Below are 19,931 nucleotides of genomic sequence, written 5' to 3' on the forward strand. Positions count from 1 at the left end.
AAGACTGCACCTGCTTCTCTGTCTGTGCCATTTAGCCTGGAGCATATTTCCAGACTCTGAAATGAAGTCCACTATATTCTGGGAATATCTACTCATAGAAGATTCTAGACTCAAAGGATCAGTTGCAAGCTCTCTTCCCATGTGATTCTAAGAGTCAGCCCCAAGAATCTATACTTTTCTAATTTCATTCATGATTTCAACTTCAGAGAAGAAATAACAATGTCAGTTCTGTATTACCTAAACTATCATGGGATGCTGGAACATTGAAAATCTTACCAAAGTAATTTCTTCCATTCCTACATTTCTCTGCTGGCAAAAATGACTGAATTTTTTATCCAAATACTGTACGAGTAGGTTTCTATGGCATCCTTAGCCTGAGTCAGAAGCCACAGACCTCTGATCTAAAATAATTCAAGTAGTGAAGTAAAACTACGTAACATGCTGTATCAGAGAAATCTTAAGTTCTTTATTTTACACAGAGGCTAGAAGCTAAGTAGATTTGCAGCTGTCAAAATGTCACTCTTAATTCAGTCATACAAGGAAACATAAAATGGAAGTAAAAATGGAAAAAGCACTAATTTTTCAGGTCAGATACATTTTTGTATCTGTAATCTGAAAATACATCTAGCCAACATTAAGTCATTGTCAAATTGTTTTTGCTGCATATAACACTTTGGTCATCTTGAACATAATGCAAAACCTTTTCCTTATGAATAATAAATATGTATCAAAACTCTATCAATATATGATTTTTAAGCTTTTCAACAAGAAGTCTAATAGATGTTCGATAAAATATATTAGGAGCTCACCATTTTTTTTAATTACACGACTCTGCTGTTTCATTTGATCATTTGGAACCCCCAAAATTTCTACACTCACTAATGTGTCAGCTTTGTTAGATGATGAATGATAACTGGGAGGCAACTGGATCCCACTGATGAGCTGCACAAAAATAAGGGAATTCAAGAATTTAGCAGAATGTCAAACTGCATCACTGCTTAATTTCAAAATAAAATAGGTTTTCCAAAAATCATGATTGACTAAGTCATTTCCCACCAAAAAAAAAACAAACAAACAAAGTGAAAGTAGAAAATAGTGCCAATTTTTAATTTTAACTCTTTTATCCTCAAGTATCAATAGATAAACACCAGGAACATGTCTAAATTATTCCATTTTACCAATACGTGATTATAATAGAATCCACATTCTCCAAGATTGATGGTCCAACAAATATTTTTATTTTAAAAGCATTGTTATGGTCCCCTTCTACTGTAATTCAGGCTGAGTCACTCCAAAAACATGAACTCTTTTCAAATTCATATTGTATATATACAACAAAAAAACTGTAAACTATAAATACGACTCCTGAAATATAAGAAAAAACACATAATTTCCTATGATAGCATTTTCTGACAGTATAATTTATATGTTTGGATAATTTATCATGAAATTTTACCTTAACCATTGCTTTCTATATTATCATAAGTAACCTGAGTTTGACAAAATCAATTATTTCATATATATATTAGGGACTGGATAGCAGAAAAATGCTTAACAAAGTAACTAATAATAGTTTTATTTACTCTTCTATTAGTCAAGCTAATTGTTGAAGCACAGATTTGTTTTACTTTAAGGAACAAAGTCCGAATAAAAAAAACAACAGTATTTGAAGTGTACTAGTTTATTTACAGAGTGTACTAATGTAAAAAATTGAGACATGATTTCAATTTCTGAAGATTATAATAAAGAGGAACAAATAAATAATTGTTGTGAAAAAAGAAAGAAAAAAAGAAGGAAAAGAAAAGAAAAAAGTGCCAGTGTGTAATTTTTTCTTTCCTACATCCACAAATTATGGCATCAGCTAGAAACCAGAGTAACTGTGCAAATATTTAACAAACAGTATGGAACGGGCACTTATCAATAAGCATAATTAGATATCAAGGTAACTTGAAAGAACATTGACTGTGAAAAACTAGTACACTGATACCAGAGCCTATCAGCTGAATATAGGCCCTCCAGGTAATAAACCCTTATCAATATGGAGAAGGTGCATCTCATGCCAAAAAAAAATTTATAACTAAATAATAATAGAATATGAGTACTGAAATAGAATTTAGAGATTTATTGTTCAAATAATTTGTACACTCTGATTCACAAAGCCCTTCCAGGGGCCGCTGCAGAGGATGGATGTCAAACAGAAAACCCTTAGTGGTCAACCAGATAGTTCTGCTTTCATCCATTGGTCTTATACACGAGATTTTAAACTTAGAAAATGATACCTTAGTTTTTATAAGCTTGACAATAACTGGTTTAATCCAAAGTTCTCTGTTTACAGTTGACAAAGCGTAAACCAGAAATGTTAAATGGCTTCATCAAGGACATAAGAAAGCTAATGGCAAAACTAGGTTTTTTCATTCCCAAATCATGCTCTCCACAATTTGTGCAAGTCATAATGTAATCACAAAGCTCCCTAGAACAATCAGAACAAGAGGGGAAGACACACATGGCTATGGCAGCAGCTTCCTAGGAAAATCATCAACCCTGCCTCTTTCACACCACGTCACTTACACCCCTACATGAGAACTCTCAGAATACAAACAGGTGGCATTTGTAAACATCTGTGCATACCAGCTATCCTCCATCTTCACTTTCACAATAAAAGAGCACATATATTCTCTTTAGTATTCTCAACTTGAAAAAGAAATCATTCATTCAATTAACCTACATGTATTGAGCATATAGTTTGTGTCAGTCACTGTGGATAAGGGTTGAACAAAACACAGTCCTTATCCCTAAAGGACCCTCAGACAAGTGGGGGGAGAAAGACAAGTATAACAAGCAGATAATTATAATTTACAGTGTGGTAAGTGCCATAATGTATGCATGTATAGGGTGTTACCGAAAAACAGAAGAATTCAAAAGAAGCACAACTTAGCACAAGAAAACGCTTCCAAAAAGAAGTGACACTTAAAGTATTGAAAAATGCGTCAGAATGCAATAGGCAGATGAAGGATGGAAGAGTAGTCCAATCAAAGGAAATAGCATATGCAATACACAGAAGAGTCATTGTGGACAAAAAAGAAGGCTTCCATACAGTTTCAGAATGGGTTGAAAGGCTGGAGGAAGTGAGAGATGAGGCTAGAGGAGTAGGACAAAGCCAGACTAAGAAAACAATCAGGAGACACAAATAAATATTAAGTAGGCATGAGAAGATGAGCACTGCAGCAAAATCTCTCTGGTTGACTTGTGGAAGATGGATCAGGACAACTGAGACAAGACTACCTGAAAACCCCTTCGGAAGCCAAAGGAATGGAGGTGACGACAGGTAACAGACCCCTAAACAAAAGACAGTCACAAACGACATCAGATCAAGGGGATGGTTAAGGGAGACATTTAAAGTGGGATCTACAGAACTTAGAAATGGATCGGACATGGGAAGTGAAGGAGATGTGGAAGACAAGAATAGCTCCCACTTTTCTTGCCTGAGTTAATTGAGTCAAGGAATTTGACTCAATTCCCTGAGATTTAAATAAAATAGAAGTAGATTTGACGAGGAAGGGATGTTCAGGCTTTAATATTTTAAGTTTGACAGAATATTGGTAAGGATGTTAAGTAGGCTATTAAAAATAAGCCTTTATAGTCCAAAAATGAGGTCAGATTTGAGCATTGTTTGCGGTTGAAACAGTGAATGTGTATAATGTGAACGTGTATAAAAGAATACAAGGAGAATGTTTAGTTTGAGATGAGGATTAAGAAATTCTTTCCCACCCACAAATGAAAGTGAGAAAGAATCGCTTGCATATAGACTAAAAAGGAAAGAAGAAATCCACAGAAGCACATCAATGAGATTTGTGTGGATTAGGAAGGGATCTGAAAAAGTGGCTGAAACACCCCATCTTCTCACTAGAACAACAATTAGAACAACTAGACTAGTTCCTCTAATTAGAACTATGCAATTTTTTTCATTCATGCAAAAAGGCAACAGAAAGACATTTTTCAGATATGGAAGGATGTTGAAATACCTCCCACCTACATTACCTGAAAAGATTAACAGAAATTTAAAAGGCATTAAAGAAAATCAATAGAACTAAAAATATTAATGCATACTATCTAGCTTATATCATAACCAATAAAGGTAAAAGAAAAAGTAATTAATCTTACCCTTATCATAAGTATGATTGGATTACTGTCCATTAGTGCTTTATTTGGATTGAACTTTGTTTTACTATCTCTTAGGAAGTGTGGTTTCAAAATATATCCAGAACCACCATTATCCAAAAATTTCCCATTTTGAAGATCCATAGGCAGACCAGGGGTCTGGAAATTTAAGGCCACTGTGAGGGAAAAAGACTATTTTGACATGGTCAGGAAATAGAGGGTATATCTAAAGAAATGCAATTAAACAGTTTACTGAAACCTAATCATGAATTATATATCTTCGAACATTTTAAGAGCAAGCATTAGCCAAATAAATCATGATTTTTAAACCTTTCCTTTTGCCATGTCTTTGTTAACATATGAAGGTGAGTTTCAAAATTTAATCTGCAAATTATTTTACAGCTTTGAGTTAAAAAATCAAAATGGCATACAGCATAGATTATAGAATAGCAATGTACATGTCAGAAAACATTCAGGAAATATGAGAGTAAAGAAAATCAGTACATTAAATGCTAGAAGGGAAGACACCAACTGTATCATAGACTTTCAGGTCTAAAGAGGTACTGTAATCACTTGAGGAGAAAGCGAGGAACAGGCAGAGCAATAATTGTTGTTAAAATATGGAAACAACTCCATATAGGCTGGTAAATAGCCACTATATGCAGTACCACCATCTACCCCCCACTGCCCTCCCTACCATCCTGACCCCGCTCCCTCCCTCTCTGAAAACCTATGGGCCTTGTCACAATTCAGCAGCAGAAGGGTTAACACCTGGCACTTTCTGACTGGTTCGTCCCACTGGTACACCAGTTGATCAATTTGGAATAAGGAGAGTCAGTCAAGGACAAATAACAAAGCTATGCAGTCTTACTTTTCAATACTATGAATGCAGAAGTGATTAAAGTACAAAAAGCAGAGGTCACTTGATTTGAAGAGGCCCTTAGCAAATCTTTCAGGCAAAGGACTTGACCTTCACTGTCCTCTTACATCTCTTTTTGGTTTCTTTTTCCCATTCCTACAATTCCCATGCAAACTCTTCATGAATTTAACCTCCATGCTTCTACCCTCACCTAGATTTACCCTTTTCAACCTATTTAGGAATAACTTCAACCCTTGAAGCCAATGATTCATCATTGCTTGACTCCAAAACACCCAGGGTCGAAAATTCTTCAAAGGAAGCTCTTTTCATGAATCTTTTATTAATTCACAAAATGAATTTATTTTATCTTATTTTTGCAAAAAACTCAATATCCTATGTAACATACCCATTTGACAACCTACATTCCAAAATTCTTGAGGATTAAAATTAGAAGAGTCGGTTCTTGTTGCTTTGGGATATATTCTGGTAATGAACTTCGTGGTGTGAAGAATAAATTCATTGGCTAAAAAAAGAAATTTATTAAAACATTGCAAAGATTTCAAATAAACTACTATGTCTATATATTTATTTAATTCTACAACAGTTTCAATAATGTTGATGTCTATTGTCCTGGCAGAAATATTTGCAATTCATGGAAATCAAAATAAATTCATGCCTTTGTTTGGCAGTGTAATTCACTGTTATTGAAAAGCTAATAATAATTTTTTATTAAACAATTTTATGTAATTACTCACTCGAAGAAAGAAACAATTGGATACTATATTTCTTTTTGTTCACATCCAAATTAATTTCACTTTGACATAGAGTATATAAAATTCCAAAATAAAATGCATCCATTTTTGAAAACAAAAGTATCTTTGCCCATTTTGGTTTTTTTCACTTTGGTTTTCACATTAGGACAGAATCGCACAGAAGTCATATAAAACTATGTGATGTCATCCAAGTTAATCAAGTTGAATATTTAACAGATCCTCAGGGCTGAAAGGGACCTTAAAGTTACTCAACTCAGCTTCCAGCTGACCTTCTAACCACCATAGTATCTTTCCCCAAAATTCATTCAATTTCTGTTTGCATCCCTCCATTGAAAGAGAACTTGTGGGACTTCCCTGGTGGCACAGTGGTTAAGAATCCGCCTGCCAATGCAGGGGACACTGGTTCGAGACCTGGTCCAGGAAGATCACACATGCCGTGGAGCAACTAAGCCCATGCGCCACAACTACTGAGCCCGCATGCCACAACTACTGAAGCCCTCACTCCTAGAGCCCATGCTCCTCAGCAAGAGAAGCCACCGCAATGAGAAGCCCGTGCACCACAAAGAAGAGTAGCCCCTGCTCACCGCAACTAGAGAAAGCCAGCATGCAGCAACAAAGTCCCAACGCAGCCAAAAATAAATAAATAAATAGTTATTAAAAAATAAGATAAAAAATAAAAGGCATTTGTTCTTCAAAAAAAAAAAAAAAAAAGAAAGAGAACTTGCTACCTCCCAATACTTCTGATTATTTCAAATGTTTTCCTTACAAGGAAAGTAAGACAATGTCTATACTTGAAGCACACACACACACACACACACACACACACACACACACACACACGAGTCCGTTTCAGTTTCTATACATATTCTTTATGTTTCTATTATATTTTTTTACACATTTCTAGTAATTCTATTTAAATCACTTAAGATTCAAAACTAATTGACACCACTTACCATTGGACACCCCTCAAATTTTTGAACATAGATTTTATGTTTCTCCAAGGTTTTTATTCTTTCACTAAGCAGATCCTGTTCCCACAACTATTTCTGCTAATATGGTGACCAGTCATGGAAGAAATGGTTATTGCCTATGTCCACTCTATTTGCTATTCAGGCTAGAACAGAATCATTGCCACTCTCATCCTAAAAACTGTTCTTTAGGAAGCATTGTCAGGTAAAAAATTACAGTTACTGAAGTTAATAGTAATTACAGTTAATTTAATTAACACTCAATTTTAGAAGTTATCCTCTCCTTGAGGAAAAGTTCACTTTGAAGCTACTCATGTACAAATGCACTTTGTGTGCCCACGTGTCATGGTCCCTTATCCAGTCCTAAACTAGATGTCTATCTGTTGATAAAATACGTACTCTTCTGGGTCTTAATTTTTTTCATCTACAAAGCGATAAACATGAATGATCACTATGGATCCTTAACATGATTTTGTTACTTCTGAGATTTAGAAATTAAACATGCTGTTTTCACATAGCATGAGAAATGTGAAAATTAAATAATAAAAAATAAGAAAACAACATATAATCTCACCACTCAATTAATAACGCTGATAACCTCTTGGTATATATATATTTCCATTCTTTTGTCATATGTATATACTTATTTTTAATTGAATCTTATTGTTTATTCCATTTTATAAACTTCCATTTTTTAACTTACTAAGATAACATGAAAATCATTCCATTTCAATAATATTCACCTACGACATTATTTTTAAATGACTGAAAAGCATTCACACATATGAAAATTTCTGTTTCTGATTTTTCCCTATTATAAACTTAATGATGTTTATTATGTTTTTAATAATGATAGACATCCTTGCAGAACATCTTTGCCCAATCATTAATTATTTACTATTAACTTTTGGCACAAGAAAAATGTTCTATACTCTTTCCAAAGAAAGGCTGATGCTATATTTTATGACTCTGCTCTGAACTACCCAGTCCCTTTTCAGATTTTGAGCCAGTGTTTAATATGATGAGAGTGAGAGAATTATAACGACTTTTGCTGTGCCCAGACGTCCTGTCCCCACGAACAACAACAAAAACCATCCAATAGTTTGAAACGATGGAGGCTAGTAAAGTAGGTCATTCAAATTCAAACTCTGTTGACATAGTTCACAGTAAAAAATATGCTTTATATCACAACCCAACACCACACACACACACACACACAAAATTGTTTCATAAAACAATACTTATTCTTCCTGCCTACAATATATCTTCTCCATTCTATTATTTTGTTCTTTCCATTCCATTTTATTATATTCCATTCCATTCTACTCTAGTCTATTCTTTTAACTGTCATTTAGATCTACTGAATTGATTTTTGGTCACAAGCCTCAGTTTAAAAAAAAAAAAAAAAGCCCTATAATATAGGATCTTTCCAACAGGTAATTTGAGGAGATAAGCTAAAGCATGCCTCAAAACCCTAGGGTACTGATGGCCAGCCCAATGAGGTTAACCAAGAATTATACCAGAATCTGTATTTCCTAATAGCCAACAGCTTTTCTCAGGTCAGTTGCAGGTGCTGATTTCTCTGCCATGGTGCTTCTACATAAGATGGTAGATTGCAATTTTTAAAAAGGATATGGAGAGTCACCTGATTCTGATTATTAAGTTAATTGATTGTTGAGGAACAGGGTAGGCTGCCCCTAAAATGTGCCTCAGTGACATATTGATTATTTTGAATTAAAGTGACTTAAGAAATGGCCAATGCAAGAGGGACACTCTATCCCTCTTTTCTGTCTCCTTCAAAGCAGGAAATAAATGTCTCACGTGAAAGATGCACTCCCTGCGTCCGAACGTAGGACACCCTTCCCACCAAAGACAGGGAACTCAGGGCTGAGAAGACTGTGAAAACAAACTTTGTGACTTCTTTAATTTACTACCCCAAGCCCAAACTCTGTTTGACTTCTTCACTAATTGGTCACCCAAAACCTAAGTTTCTTTGTCCTGTCAATTCCTCACAAATTTATTGTTTCTTTGTCTAAAAAGTATAAAACCTGCCTACTTTGGTCACTTCTTAGGTCCCATTTCTATGAATTAAATTTTGGTTCTTTTTCTCCTGTCAATATGGCTTGCATCAGTTTTATTAGTAGTCCAGCCACAAGAACTCAAGAAGGATAGAGGGAAAAAATTTCCCCTCCCGACAGACCATCCCTTTTTAAGTTGATGGTATTCCCTGCCATATAAGTCTGAGAAGAAGGTAGCGTCTTCTTCCCATTCTCTTTCCCTGTTGTGTCTCGGGCTCTACCAAGCAGAATAAACCCACCTCAGATGTAGAGTCAGGAGACAGTGAAAAGAATATGCAGAGACACATGGTCCCTCTGCAGGTACACAGCCATCTGGCAGTCTGGCCTGGGTACCATTTTTTCCCTCTTCTTCACCTTAGAGATACAGCCTCCCAGTCTATTTAACTCTACCTCTTAGAGGCCCACCGAGTCCACAAAGTTCACCCTGGCTCCAATCTCCCTGCCATAAGCCTTTATCATCTCCTCCCTGCAGGCAGTGTCACCCTTATGCTGCTAACAGAGGCATATTTCAGAAACACACAGGGGATCATGTGACTCCTGAGATTTCAATCTTTTCCTACTCACTTTGGATTGTAGGACAAAGTTCAAGTTCCTTGTAATTTGGCTTTGCCTGCCTCTGTAGCCTTGTCACTCACTGCTCTCCCATGTAAACTGCTCACCAGAGCCCCTCCCAACAAAGTGTCCAGACTGTACATTCTCAATCAAACTTTCATGACTTAAGTAATGGTTGAGTTCTGTGAAATAAAACTTAATGTGACCTGAGGCATGTAACCCTTTTTAAAATATGTTAAATATGTTGAAATTGTACTAGAATATAGTTTTTGTAAACATCAATGACCAATTTTGACACCTTAAAAGTGAATATAACTTGTTTAAACACTTCATCTATTTGAATCATAAGAATTTACCTCTCAGCTTTGAAAGTTTTCGGGCTTGTGACTCCCCAATAGAGTTACTTTCATTAAATTGTTGATAGAGTCTTGAATGGTGAAAACTTCTGAACTTCTCAGCTTTAGTATAAATAACAAGATCAGATAGGGCCGTAGCTATTTTTAACTTTGTGGTGAAAAAAAAAAGGCAATAATTTCACATTTTCGCACTAATCATTTGAAAAATTTTTTTTTCAATAAAGAAAATATGCTTTCAAATCAATGATTTTAGTCTTTTCATAAGATTATATCCTCAAAAACTATTTGGATTCGGTCAATGTGAATATGTTCTATTATGATAACATTTAATGTTAATTATGAGACAACCTAAACCTAAAATCCCAATTAATGTAATAAGTATTGAGGATGGCAATTATTTCTATTTCCTTTTTCCCAAAGGTCTTAGTTTAGTTTCATGAATTCTACAAATTCAAGAACTTTAGTCATGATTAAGTATATTTCCAATGTGATCTAACATTTTGGAATAACTTCTGTTGTATAGTACTGTATTGCTCTTCTATAGCCCAGTATCTATACCCTCTGCACTTCTGTTAGCCCCTTCCAAAGTGTTCTCTTTTTTTTTTTTGGAAAACACTTCTTGCACATGCTCAATCCATGTGCTTAAGTGTCGGTAACGTGCACTGGGCCTGGCTAACCAGAGCTCTGCATTCCCCACACTAAGTGGCTCTGGGATGCACGCAGCTTGGATCATAGCCAATGTACAAAAAGAATCTGCTTGGTCAGCTGAGAGATAGATAGGCCTTCCACTGGATTTGAATCTGAAAGCATGTAAAACTGAAGCTTTGCAAAGGCTTGCACCAGTATAGGAAAAGTAAGGCTAAAGTTGGAGAAAGAAATTTCTGTGGACTTTGCTTGATACACTTCAACCAAGTCATTCCTGAAATTAGAATCCCTTTCCCTAAATTTTTCATTTCTGTGGACCAATTGAATTAATTCACATTTTACTTAAACCAGCTGAATTAGTTTTGTGCCCCTTGCAACCGTGTATACCTTCCTTTGTCATGCTAACTTGTATACTTAAAATACTATATAATATAAACAGTGCTTTTCTTGTCTCTGACAGTATGATCTCCTTCAGAGCAGTTACACTATCTTTTGTACACTGCACAGTGTCTAATACATAAGAAGGCATAATATTTGTTGGCTGTAGAGAAAAAAATAATTACAAACAGCTAATACAGGAAGAGATGACTTCTAAAACTTCTTGTCCCCTGCTAGTTTTTTCCAAACAAATTTTATATAATAGACTGAAGTTATTATAAGTAGGAAAAAGATGTTTTCCTCCAAAATGTTTTAAAACTACTCAACAAAAAAATAAGACAACTTTTCAATCACTTGTAAGGCTTTCGCAAAGCCTCATCTCACCTTCTTTTTCTTGAAGAGTGGAATTCCGACTGCCCTTTTTGACTCTGCCTCCTTTTCCAAATCGTCTTGAAAAGCATCCGATGGTTCTGGTCCTTTGGCCTCATTTTCCTCCTCCTCTTGCTCTGCCTCCTCTTCTTCTTCACATTCCTCTACCTGACCATGCTTATCAGAACCTCTCCTTTCACGGGTTTCCTTTAAAGTTCCTATTTTCTTGTTTCTAACTAATATTTTGAATTTTAATGCCTACAGAAACAATTTAAAAGAAAGATACAATTACACATGCACAGGTAAATTTGCACTTGTCATTGTCATCGAGAAGTTTTTCATCATATTTTCAATTTGCCCACAGTAGTAAGATATGTAAAAGCTCCATCTTTTTTCCGTATTCCTAAAAACCTAATAGAAACCAGTGATATTATTGTATTGACCAAAATTCACCAAAAGATATGCCTGTAATGATTGGGGCTTTCTTTTCTTTTCTATTTCTTCTACATTCCATATATTATTACTATGCACAAATTTGAAATACATGAAAATTATATATATAAAATTTTATATAAATTTTTATTATTATTATTAAAATTATACATATAATTTTATATAAATTATTATTTATATAATTATATATATAAATATATATTTTTTCAATGTTACAGAAGTTAGAATGTTACAACTTCTGGTAGTGAATGCTTCAGGTCATCACTCTCTTATCCAACATTAAAAAGTATTATATGAGATCAGGTATATAAAAATGTCTATTATAGTATTTGACATCTAGTAAAGACTAAATTTAAGCTAAAGATTTATAAATCTTCACATTTCAACTGTATTGCATACGAGCATCATCAACTTAATATCTCCTGCCCATCAAAACTAGGAGCATGGCAAAATTCACCATCTGGGTCACTCATTCTAAATCCAAAGCCTTCTGGTTCCTTTCTTTCACTTACTTATTTCTGCCCTTTTCAAATATTCATTAATTTAACAAACATACTTATTAAGTGCCTGCTACATTGTATTTAATGTTGCTGGGATCTGGACTGTGAAGACAAATTCTTTTCTTTTTTTATTATAATGTTTTTATTTATTTATTTATTTATTTATTTATTTTTGGCTGTATTGGGTCTTATTTGTGACACGTGGGATCATTGTTGCAGCATGCGGGAACTTTGGTTGCGGCGGGCGGGCTTCTCTCTAGCTGTGGCGCGTGGACTCCAGAGTGCATGGGCTCTGTAGTTGTGGTTCATGGGCTCCAGAGCACATGGGCTCTGTAGTTTGTGGCATGCAGCCTCTCTAGTTAAGGCACGCAAGCTCAGTAGTTGTAGCACGTGGGCTTAGTTGCCCCGCGGCATGTGGGATCTTAGTTCCCCAACCAGGGATCAAACCCGTGTCCCCTGCACTGGAAGGCAGATGCTTTACCACTGGACCACCAGGGAAGTCCCTAAAGTTCTTTTCTTCGAGGAGTTTTGATTGCCCTTCTCTTTGTCATCCCCAGGTACCCACTCTAATTATTCCATCATCTTGGGTCTTCTCTCTTTTACTATGACCCTCATGTTACTAATACAGAGTTTACCAAAGTGCACTCTGCAACCGCATGTATCAAAAGCATCACCTGGGGTTCTTGTTAAAAGAACAGATTTCTGCAATCTACTTCAAAATTAGAGAACCAGAATCTTGAATTGTGGGACAGAATCATGTCTCTTTAACAAGTCTCCAGGCAATTCTTTTGTATACTGAGGGCTAAGTGCAGTATGAGAAAATGACTTTATCTCTAATTTCTCATTTACTCATTGGAAAGCATCTCCTTACCTTAGTGTGGAAGCAAAAGCTTTAATGGAAACTATATATCTGAATACTAAAAAATAGATTTATAAATAATAAGAGGAGGAATTCTATTCCTAGAAAACTGAAATTATTATTATAATTTCCTGAATTAGACCATGACTCTTAGATTCAATCTCTGATGATGTGTTTACAGCACCCTGCACAAGTTGTTTAACCTTTCTTTTCTGTCATAATTGAACACATTTAGCCTGTGAGCATTCTCATCAGGTGAAAGAGTCACAGTTTGTCCATTTGTTCAATTTATTTTTGTCTGTCTTAATTCTATCTTGAGTCCTATACTTCTTGTCCTTAGTGTCATAACACTTTCATCTTTAAATTTTCTACTCATCTAAATAAAATAAAGAAAAATGTAAAGGGGGATATTCAAATATTACAAATATATACTATATCTACCAAAATGATGACATGTCAAAATTAAACTATTGGTTGTTAAAAAATACTTTCATTCAAAAAAGAAAAAAGTTCATTTATCACCTGATAAACTTTGGGGTGAGGAGAATGGACCAGCAGAGGAAACTGAAGAGTGGCCAGAGAGGAATGAGGAAAGCCTGAAGAATGTGGTGTTACAGAAGGAAGTGTTTCACGGAAAGGAAGGAGGCATCCATAGCATTGAATGTTGTCAAGGCAACAAGTCAGAGGAAGGCTGAAATAGGTCCGTTAGAATTTACTGGTAGGGGGTACTTCTCTGGTGGTCCAGTGGTAAAGAATCCGCCTTTCAGTGCAGGGAACACAGGTTCAATCCCTGGTTGGGAAACTGAGATCCCATATGACACAGGGCAACTAAGCACCACAACTACAGAGCCCACGTGACCTGGAGTCTGCACTCCACAACTAGAGAAGCCCACGCACTGCAATGAAAGATCCCACAAGCCTCAACAAAGATCCCACGTGCTGCAACTAAGACCCGATGCAGCCAAAAAAAAAAAAAAAAAGATAAAGAAAATAAATATTAAAAAAATAAAGAATTTACTGGTAAGAAAGTGATGAGCACACTGAAATACTTACTTGGTGCACGTGGAAGAGGAAACCTGATTAGGTGGGTTGTGAGGAGACAAGGAAATGAAAATTTGGGTTGAGAAAGGAAATAATAAAATAAAAAGATAGCTGGAGTAGAAATTGCAATCCTGAGGGTAGGGTGTGGGTGCTTTTTTTAAACCAAATACTTAAGTATGCTCAACTGAAGAGGGTAAGACGCCTGTAGAGACAGGGACATTGAAAACAGCAAATTAAAAAAGGGGGAACCTGCCACCCAGATGCTGAGGTATTGGGCATGAATTCTAATTACAGCCTAGATCTTTGCCTCTTTCTTAGCCTTTGGCCTGTAAAACATACCAAATTCCTGTGGTCTAATGTTAACTGACTTGAAATTTTGGAAACATTGGATATGACGCACAATTAAAATGTGAATTTTTAGGTATATCTCTATATATTCTCTTTATCAAAATGTATTCACCTAAATGCTCACGGGACTATTTCTTAGGAAACACATTGCAAAGATACACCTCTATAAATAATCAAAACTAAGCATTTGTCATTGATCTCTAGCCCAGTTTCATGGGCCAATACAATAGTAGCATGTTTTTTTCTTTTTCTTAACCTGCGCTTCTCAGACAAAGTGTTACCTCTGGTGAAGGTAATTTGTCTGGAAAATCATCAAGCGTATCAGAAAGCAAGGCGTCTCCAAAAGTAGACTGCAAACTGTCTGCCATCACTTCTTGTTGGGAAGGGGAGCAGTGATTTTCTAAAGAGAGCACCACTGGGTAGTCAGATGTCTAAAAAATTAACCATTACTACAGTTATTAATCAAAACTCCTCAATAACTTTAATGCAATTTATAGAAGCACTTAATTTTAAAGCATTTCTAATGTTCAGTACTTTCGCAAAATAATTACGTTTTCTTTAAACTGAAAATAGTTTTGAGTCTGACAAAACAGGGAACATTAAATCTGTATAAAAAGGAAAATTATTACTATTTGCATTAGAAGTATAGGAAAAAAACTGAAGCACCCAACAGTGGGTACTTGTTTAAATAAATTATGGCATATCCTTTAAAAGGAATGATATAACTCTGTCACAAAAGAGGTAGAGCTATATATACTCTACAGAAAGTTATCTATGATCTAGTCTTATGAAGAAAAACAAGTTGCCAAAGAGTAAGATTCTACATTTTTTTTTAAACTGCATATATATGCTTAGATATTTTTAGGAAAAACTTTAAACCTGGTAAGTTAAAAAAAAAAGGTTAATTTTCTACTTTTTCAATTTTAAGTTCTATAATCAAAATTCATTGCTTTATAATTAAAAACAAAGATAAAGATATTTCCAATTTTTAATAATAAAGAGTATCTAGTAAGTAAAAGTGACTCTACAAAGATATTTTCTGCCCTTAGTCACCATTGTAACTTTTAAATTTGTCCCAAAATAGTGAACAGCACTCCTTTTGGGATCTTATTCAAAATTATTTTCTTTATTTTGTTTCCAAATATAATTATCAGGACACAAAGTTACCAATTTAGAATAACAAGAAAAGGAATTGCAAGGTCTGCTGCATTATTACAGACCTTCGATATATATGTCATATGTTATATACTATATCACATATAATATTATGCCTTATTAATGTATGAGTATATTAATTTCTTATGGCTGTTGTAACAAATTGCCATAAACTTGGTCGCATGAAACAACAGATATTCATCTTTTCACAATTCTGGAGGCCAAGATTTTGAAATCAGTTTCACTGGTTAAAGTGAAATCAGTTTCACTGGCTAAAATTTCAGCAGCTCTAGGGGAGATCTGTTCTTTGCCTTTTCCAGCGGCTGGTGGTTGCCAACATTCCTTGGCTTGTGGCCACATCACTCCAATCTCTGCCCCTCATCTTCACATTGCCTCCTCTTCTGTGTGTATTAAATCTCCCTCCACCTCCCACTAATAAGGATACATATGATGGCATTTAGGGCCCACCCAGATAATTCAGGATAATCTCTCATCTCAAGATTCTTAACTTCATCACACCCGCAAAGACCCTTTTTCCAAATAAAGTAACATTTACAAGTTCCAGGAATTAGAACCTAATATCTTTGGGGTTCAGCCTAAAAAATGACCTTCTCGTAAATACCCATGTACATATATATTGACTCAGTCTAATATTAAGAGAATAGTGTAAAATTCTTTTCCCAAATATAATAAGTGATTTTGAGACTAGGCAAAGTGAAGGCCTAGCAAATGGATTTCTTGATTAGGCCCTGACTTCACTCACTGGGAAGAACTCATTTTCTTTTTTGTCTTCTGTAGTCCTTGTCTCCACCCTCTGGGAAGATCCTCTGGCGTTATCCTCCTTGTTCATATCTAAAGCATGTGCTGAGGAGTTGGCTTTCCTTAAAGCCAAGCCACTTTTGCAGCTTACTTTCTGACCAAGGGTTGTTTTAAGGTTTACCTAACAAGTCAGACTTATGTTTGGTTTTGTTTTTAGCAATACAACTTCCTCAAAAACTTCAATTTCGTATGTTTGTTTCTATTAAGTCACATGTGCCAGTAACTATATCTAAAGTTGTTTCCAAGCCACAGTTATCAAGTCTATTTTATTTCATTGTTCTCTCGTCCCCAAAGTAATGGTGACTATAATGAGTAAAAAGTTCAACCTTCGATCTAATCTTTGCTGCAAAACTGTGTCACGTTGTCCAACTGAGAAGTCTCATTGAGTCTGTTGCTCAAAGCCTTTTTTTAAATTCCATCTCTTACTCTTTGGAGTCTTAGAAGCTGTAGGGGTTTGTCCATCCTTGCAAGGCATTTTAATTTTAAGATTGTCTCTATTTCCTTTTATTCCCTCAGTTACCCACCCTGAATGAAGTGAGAGAGTTTGCTACTCAAATATTTGGGAAGAGTATTTCAGATGAAGGGAATAGCAAGTGCAAACGCTTTGAGATATGTCTGGAAAAGGGTAAGGAGGCCAGAATGATCACAAGAACAAGGGAGAGGTAAGAGAGGTAATGGAAAACAGGTCATGTAGGGTCTTGGGAGTCAAGGTATGGACCTTAGCTTCTACTTTGAGTGGGATTGAAGGGTTTGAAAAGGGGAATTACATGAATTGACTTACCAAAAAGTCACTGTGGCTGATATATTGAGATGAAACCACAGGGGAGGAGGGAGAGAAGCAGGAACCCTGGATAAGAAGCCATTGTAATAATCCAAGTGATGATGGTAGTTGACCAGTACAGTGACAGTGAGAATGGGGAAAGGGATTAAATTCAGTGTATATTTTGAAAGTAGAGTCAAGAGGATTTGCTGAAGAACTTATTGAGCGGTTAGAGAGAAAAGAAGGGACTGTTAACGTTGACAACAATGATTTAGGCCGAACACGTAAAAGTTAACATTAACTGAGATGGGAAAGACCATGGGACAAGTGGGACTAGGAAAAAGAGGAATATTATCTGGAGCTCAAGTCTAAACATGTTAAGTTAATTATACCTATTAAATACGCAAGTGGAAATGTCAAATCGTGAGTTGTCTATATTGGTGTAAAGTTCAAGGGAGAAGTTTGGATAGAGATATAAATTTAGAAATCATCAGAAATTAGTTGTTTAAGAGAATTAATGCCATATATCAAGGTTTTATACTAAGATAAATTTTTAAATAATTTATATTTATTTTGTGAATATTTAGTATTTTAGACTCTATTTCTAATAAATAATGGAGCAATTGATTTAACTGTGTGATTTTAAGTTATGCTTATGTTTATAGATTGACTTATTTAGGAGTACTTTAAGTTTTTCAAATTTGTAAGTTTAATTTATTAGATATACATTAAGTACTCAGTAAGATTTTGTTAATTAAATCTCTTCAATTGCACTACGGTTGAAGTACTTAAGAAAGAAATCACATATACTAAGTTTAAAAAAAACAATTTAAAATGTCTGAAGGTACTGAATTAGCCAAGCTTGTCAATGGAATCAAGTATTATTCAGAATTCAATGACTGTTAAAATCAGCTCAATTTATAGAGGAGGATTTTTAAGCTGAATTAAGAAGCTCTAGAAAGAATTAAATCTTTGAATCTGTAACTTAATACATTTAACAATAATTTTGAAATCCAAAGTAAACTTCTAAACATTCTTTTCTGTATAAATAGCTGACATCATAGTAGAAAAAATGCCAAAAGTTGAGATAATACTTTTTTGACATTTGTGTCTTGAAAGTAAAATATTCGAATGTTGGTAAAATGTTTACTATTACATAGGCCAGTATTTCTCAAACTTCTTTGGCCATTAACTCATGGTAAGAAATATAAATTATATTATGGCACAATACACACGTGTACACACATACACACACACACACATAATATATATTATATAATTAAACAAAAAGTTCCATGAAACTCAAGGGGGGAAAGTATGGGGGGGGGGGTGGCGGGATGAACTGGGAGATCGGGATTGACATATATACACTAATATGTATAAAATAGATAACTAATAAGAACCTGCTGTATACAAAATTTTTTAAATTTTTTTTAAAAGTTCCATGAAACCACATGTACCTTACTACCTGAGATTAACTTTGATAAATCTACCTTTAATGATATACTACATGGATTTCACTGTCAACTAATGGATCATAACCCACAATTGGAAATACCACTGATCTAAACTAAGGCCAAGCGTCATAGGATTTTGAAACAAGTAAATTATCTTATGTTTACATAACTGTAATTTAACAAATACATGCACGTACTATGAATGCGTATTTGTGTATCGCTCGGATAACAGTTTTAAACAGAAGCTTGCTGGTGAATGTATAACCATGGTATACAACAGGTTCATTTTGTGATCCATCCCAGCAGTCAATTTCCAGACAACGGCATCCTTTCACAAGGGCACTAGTAAAATTTAAACAAAATAAATGGTCATTCCTAGATTATGGATTATACCTTTAACAAAATACTACATGAATTTCATTCCCTACTAATAGATCAAAACCCTCTATAGTTTTGTGGGAAAAAAATTTTTCATGGAGGACAACCTAAATAATACTGATTCTTGCTACATCTCTAGATAGGTTTAATTTTATCCTTAGATCAAGCCAACCTTTACCAAGCTGCTTATTTTAACTACATGGTTTGGTCCCCAGCAAAAATGTTTTGAGTGGATTGCACTGTGTCATGCCAACCCTTTTACTCAGAAGCATGCAAAAGAAAGTTGTCTCTCCCCCAGCGGTGGTGTGGAGGGCACTTTTCACTGTCTCACACTGAGTGAAATGAATGAATAATGACGTGGGAACGAATAATGAAAATTTGTCTCTCACTCAGGAAAGAAATTCTCCACTTAAATAAGTTTAAGGGGCTTTTTGTGGATTAAAATATTTAATGCAGTTAATATTAGTTTTCCTCTTTTAAAGAGGAGGAAACTGAGACACAAAAAAGTTATATCTATCATATAATTAACAAATGAGAGAAAGGGAGGAAAGATTAGCACCAGAAACTTAAACATTAATAGGTAAACATTGCATTACACCACCTCTCATAAGTAGAGAAATTTTGAACGACTTGCATTTTGAGTGTATCTTCCACAATTGTGTAAGGAAATAGAGGAAGAAATACAATTAAACTTAACTTTAAATTTTCACATGGGTGGAACACTTTCTTGGAATTCAAAAGTAATTTTCTGTATTTCTAAGTCAACCTGTTTAAAATGTGTAGTTTCTCTCTTTAAAAAATTAATATAATGAGATATGAATAGAATTTTCTGTAATAAAAGTAGAGCTATGAATGGGGCAGTCTTTACAGGATTCTAAATAGATATATTTCTGAGTTTGTGGATTTATGTATTTACTTAGATTTTAAACTGGAGAAGCAATATTAATTTCTAAGTTTGATGTTATCATGGGATTATAAGATATCTTTTCTATGACTTTTGCTAAGTAATATCACCCAATCACATA

General features: G+C 34.8%; 1 protein-coding gene across 1 annotated transcript in view; it reads right to left on the bottom strand.

Annotated features, from left to right (window-relative positions):
- PLCZ1 (phospholipase C zeta 1) overlaps positions 1-19,931 on the bottom strand; it is a 32,558-nt gene that overhangs the window by 10,926 nt on the left and 1,701 nt on the right. The window contains exons 2-8 of the mRNA XM_059934515.1: positions 18,726-18,870; positions 14,619-14,768; positions 11,152-11,394; positions 9,745-9,892; positions 5,424-5,540; positions 4,162-4,334; positions 810-942 (exon numbers count right to left, since the gene is read on the bottom strand). Of these exons, the coding sequence (XP_059790498.1) occupies positions 810-942; positions 4,162-4,334; positions 5,424-5,540; positions 9,745-9,892; positions 11,152-11,394; positions 14,619-14,768; positions 18,726-18,870 (1,109 nt within the window). The remainder of the gene's footprint in view (positions 1-809; positions 943-4,161; positions 4,335-5,423; positions 5,541-9,744; positions 9,893-11,151; positions 11,395-14,618; positions 14,769-18,725; positions 18,871-19,931) is intronic.

The sequence above is a fragment of the Balaenoptera ricei genome, chromosome 10 (assembly GCF_028023285.1).
Source record: "Balaenoptera ricei isolate mBalRic1 chromosome 10, mBalRic1.hap2, whole genome shotgun sequence".
NCBI classification, from domain to species: domain Eukaryota; kingdom Metazoa; phylum Chordata; class Mammalia; order Artiodactyla; family Balaenopteridae; genus Balaenoptera; species Balaenoptera ricei.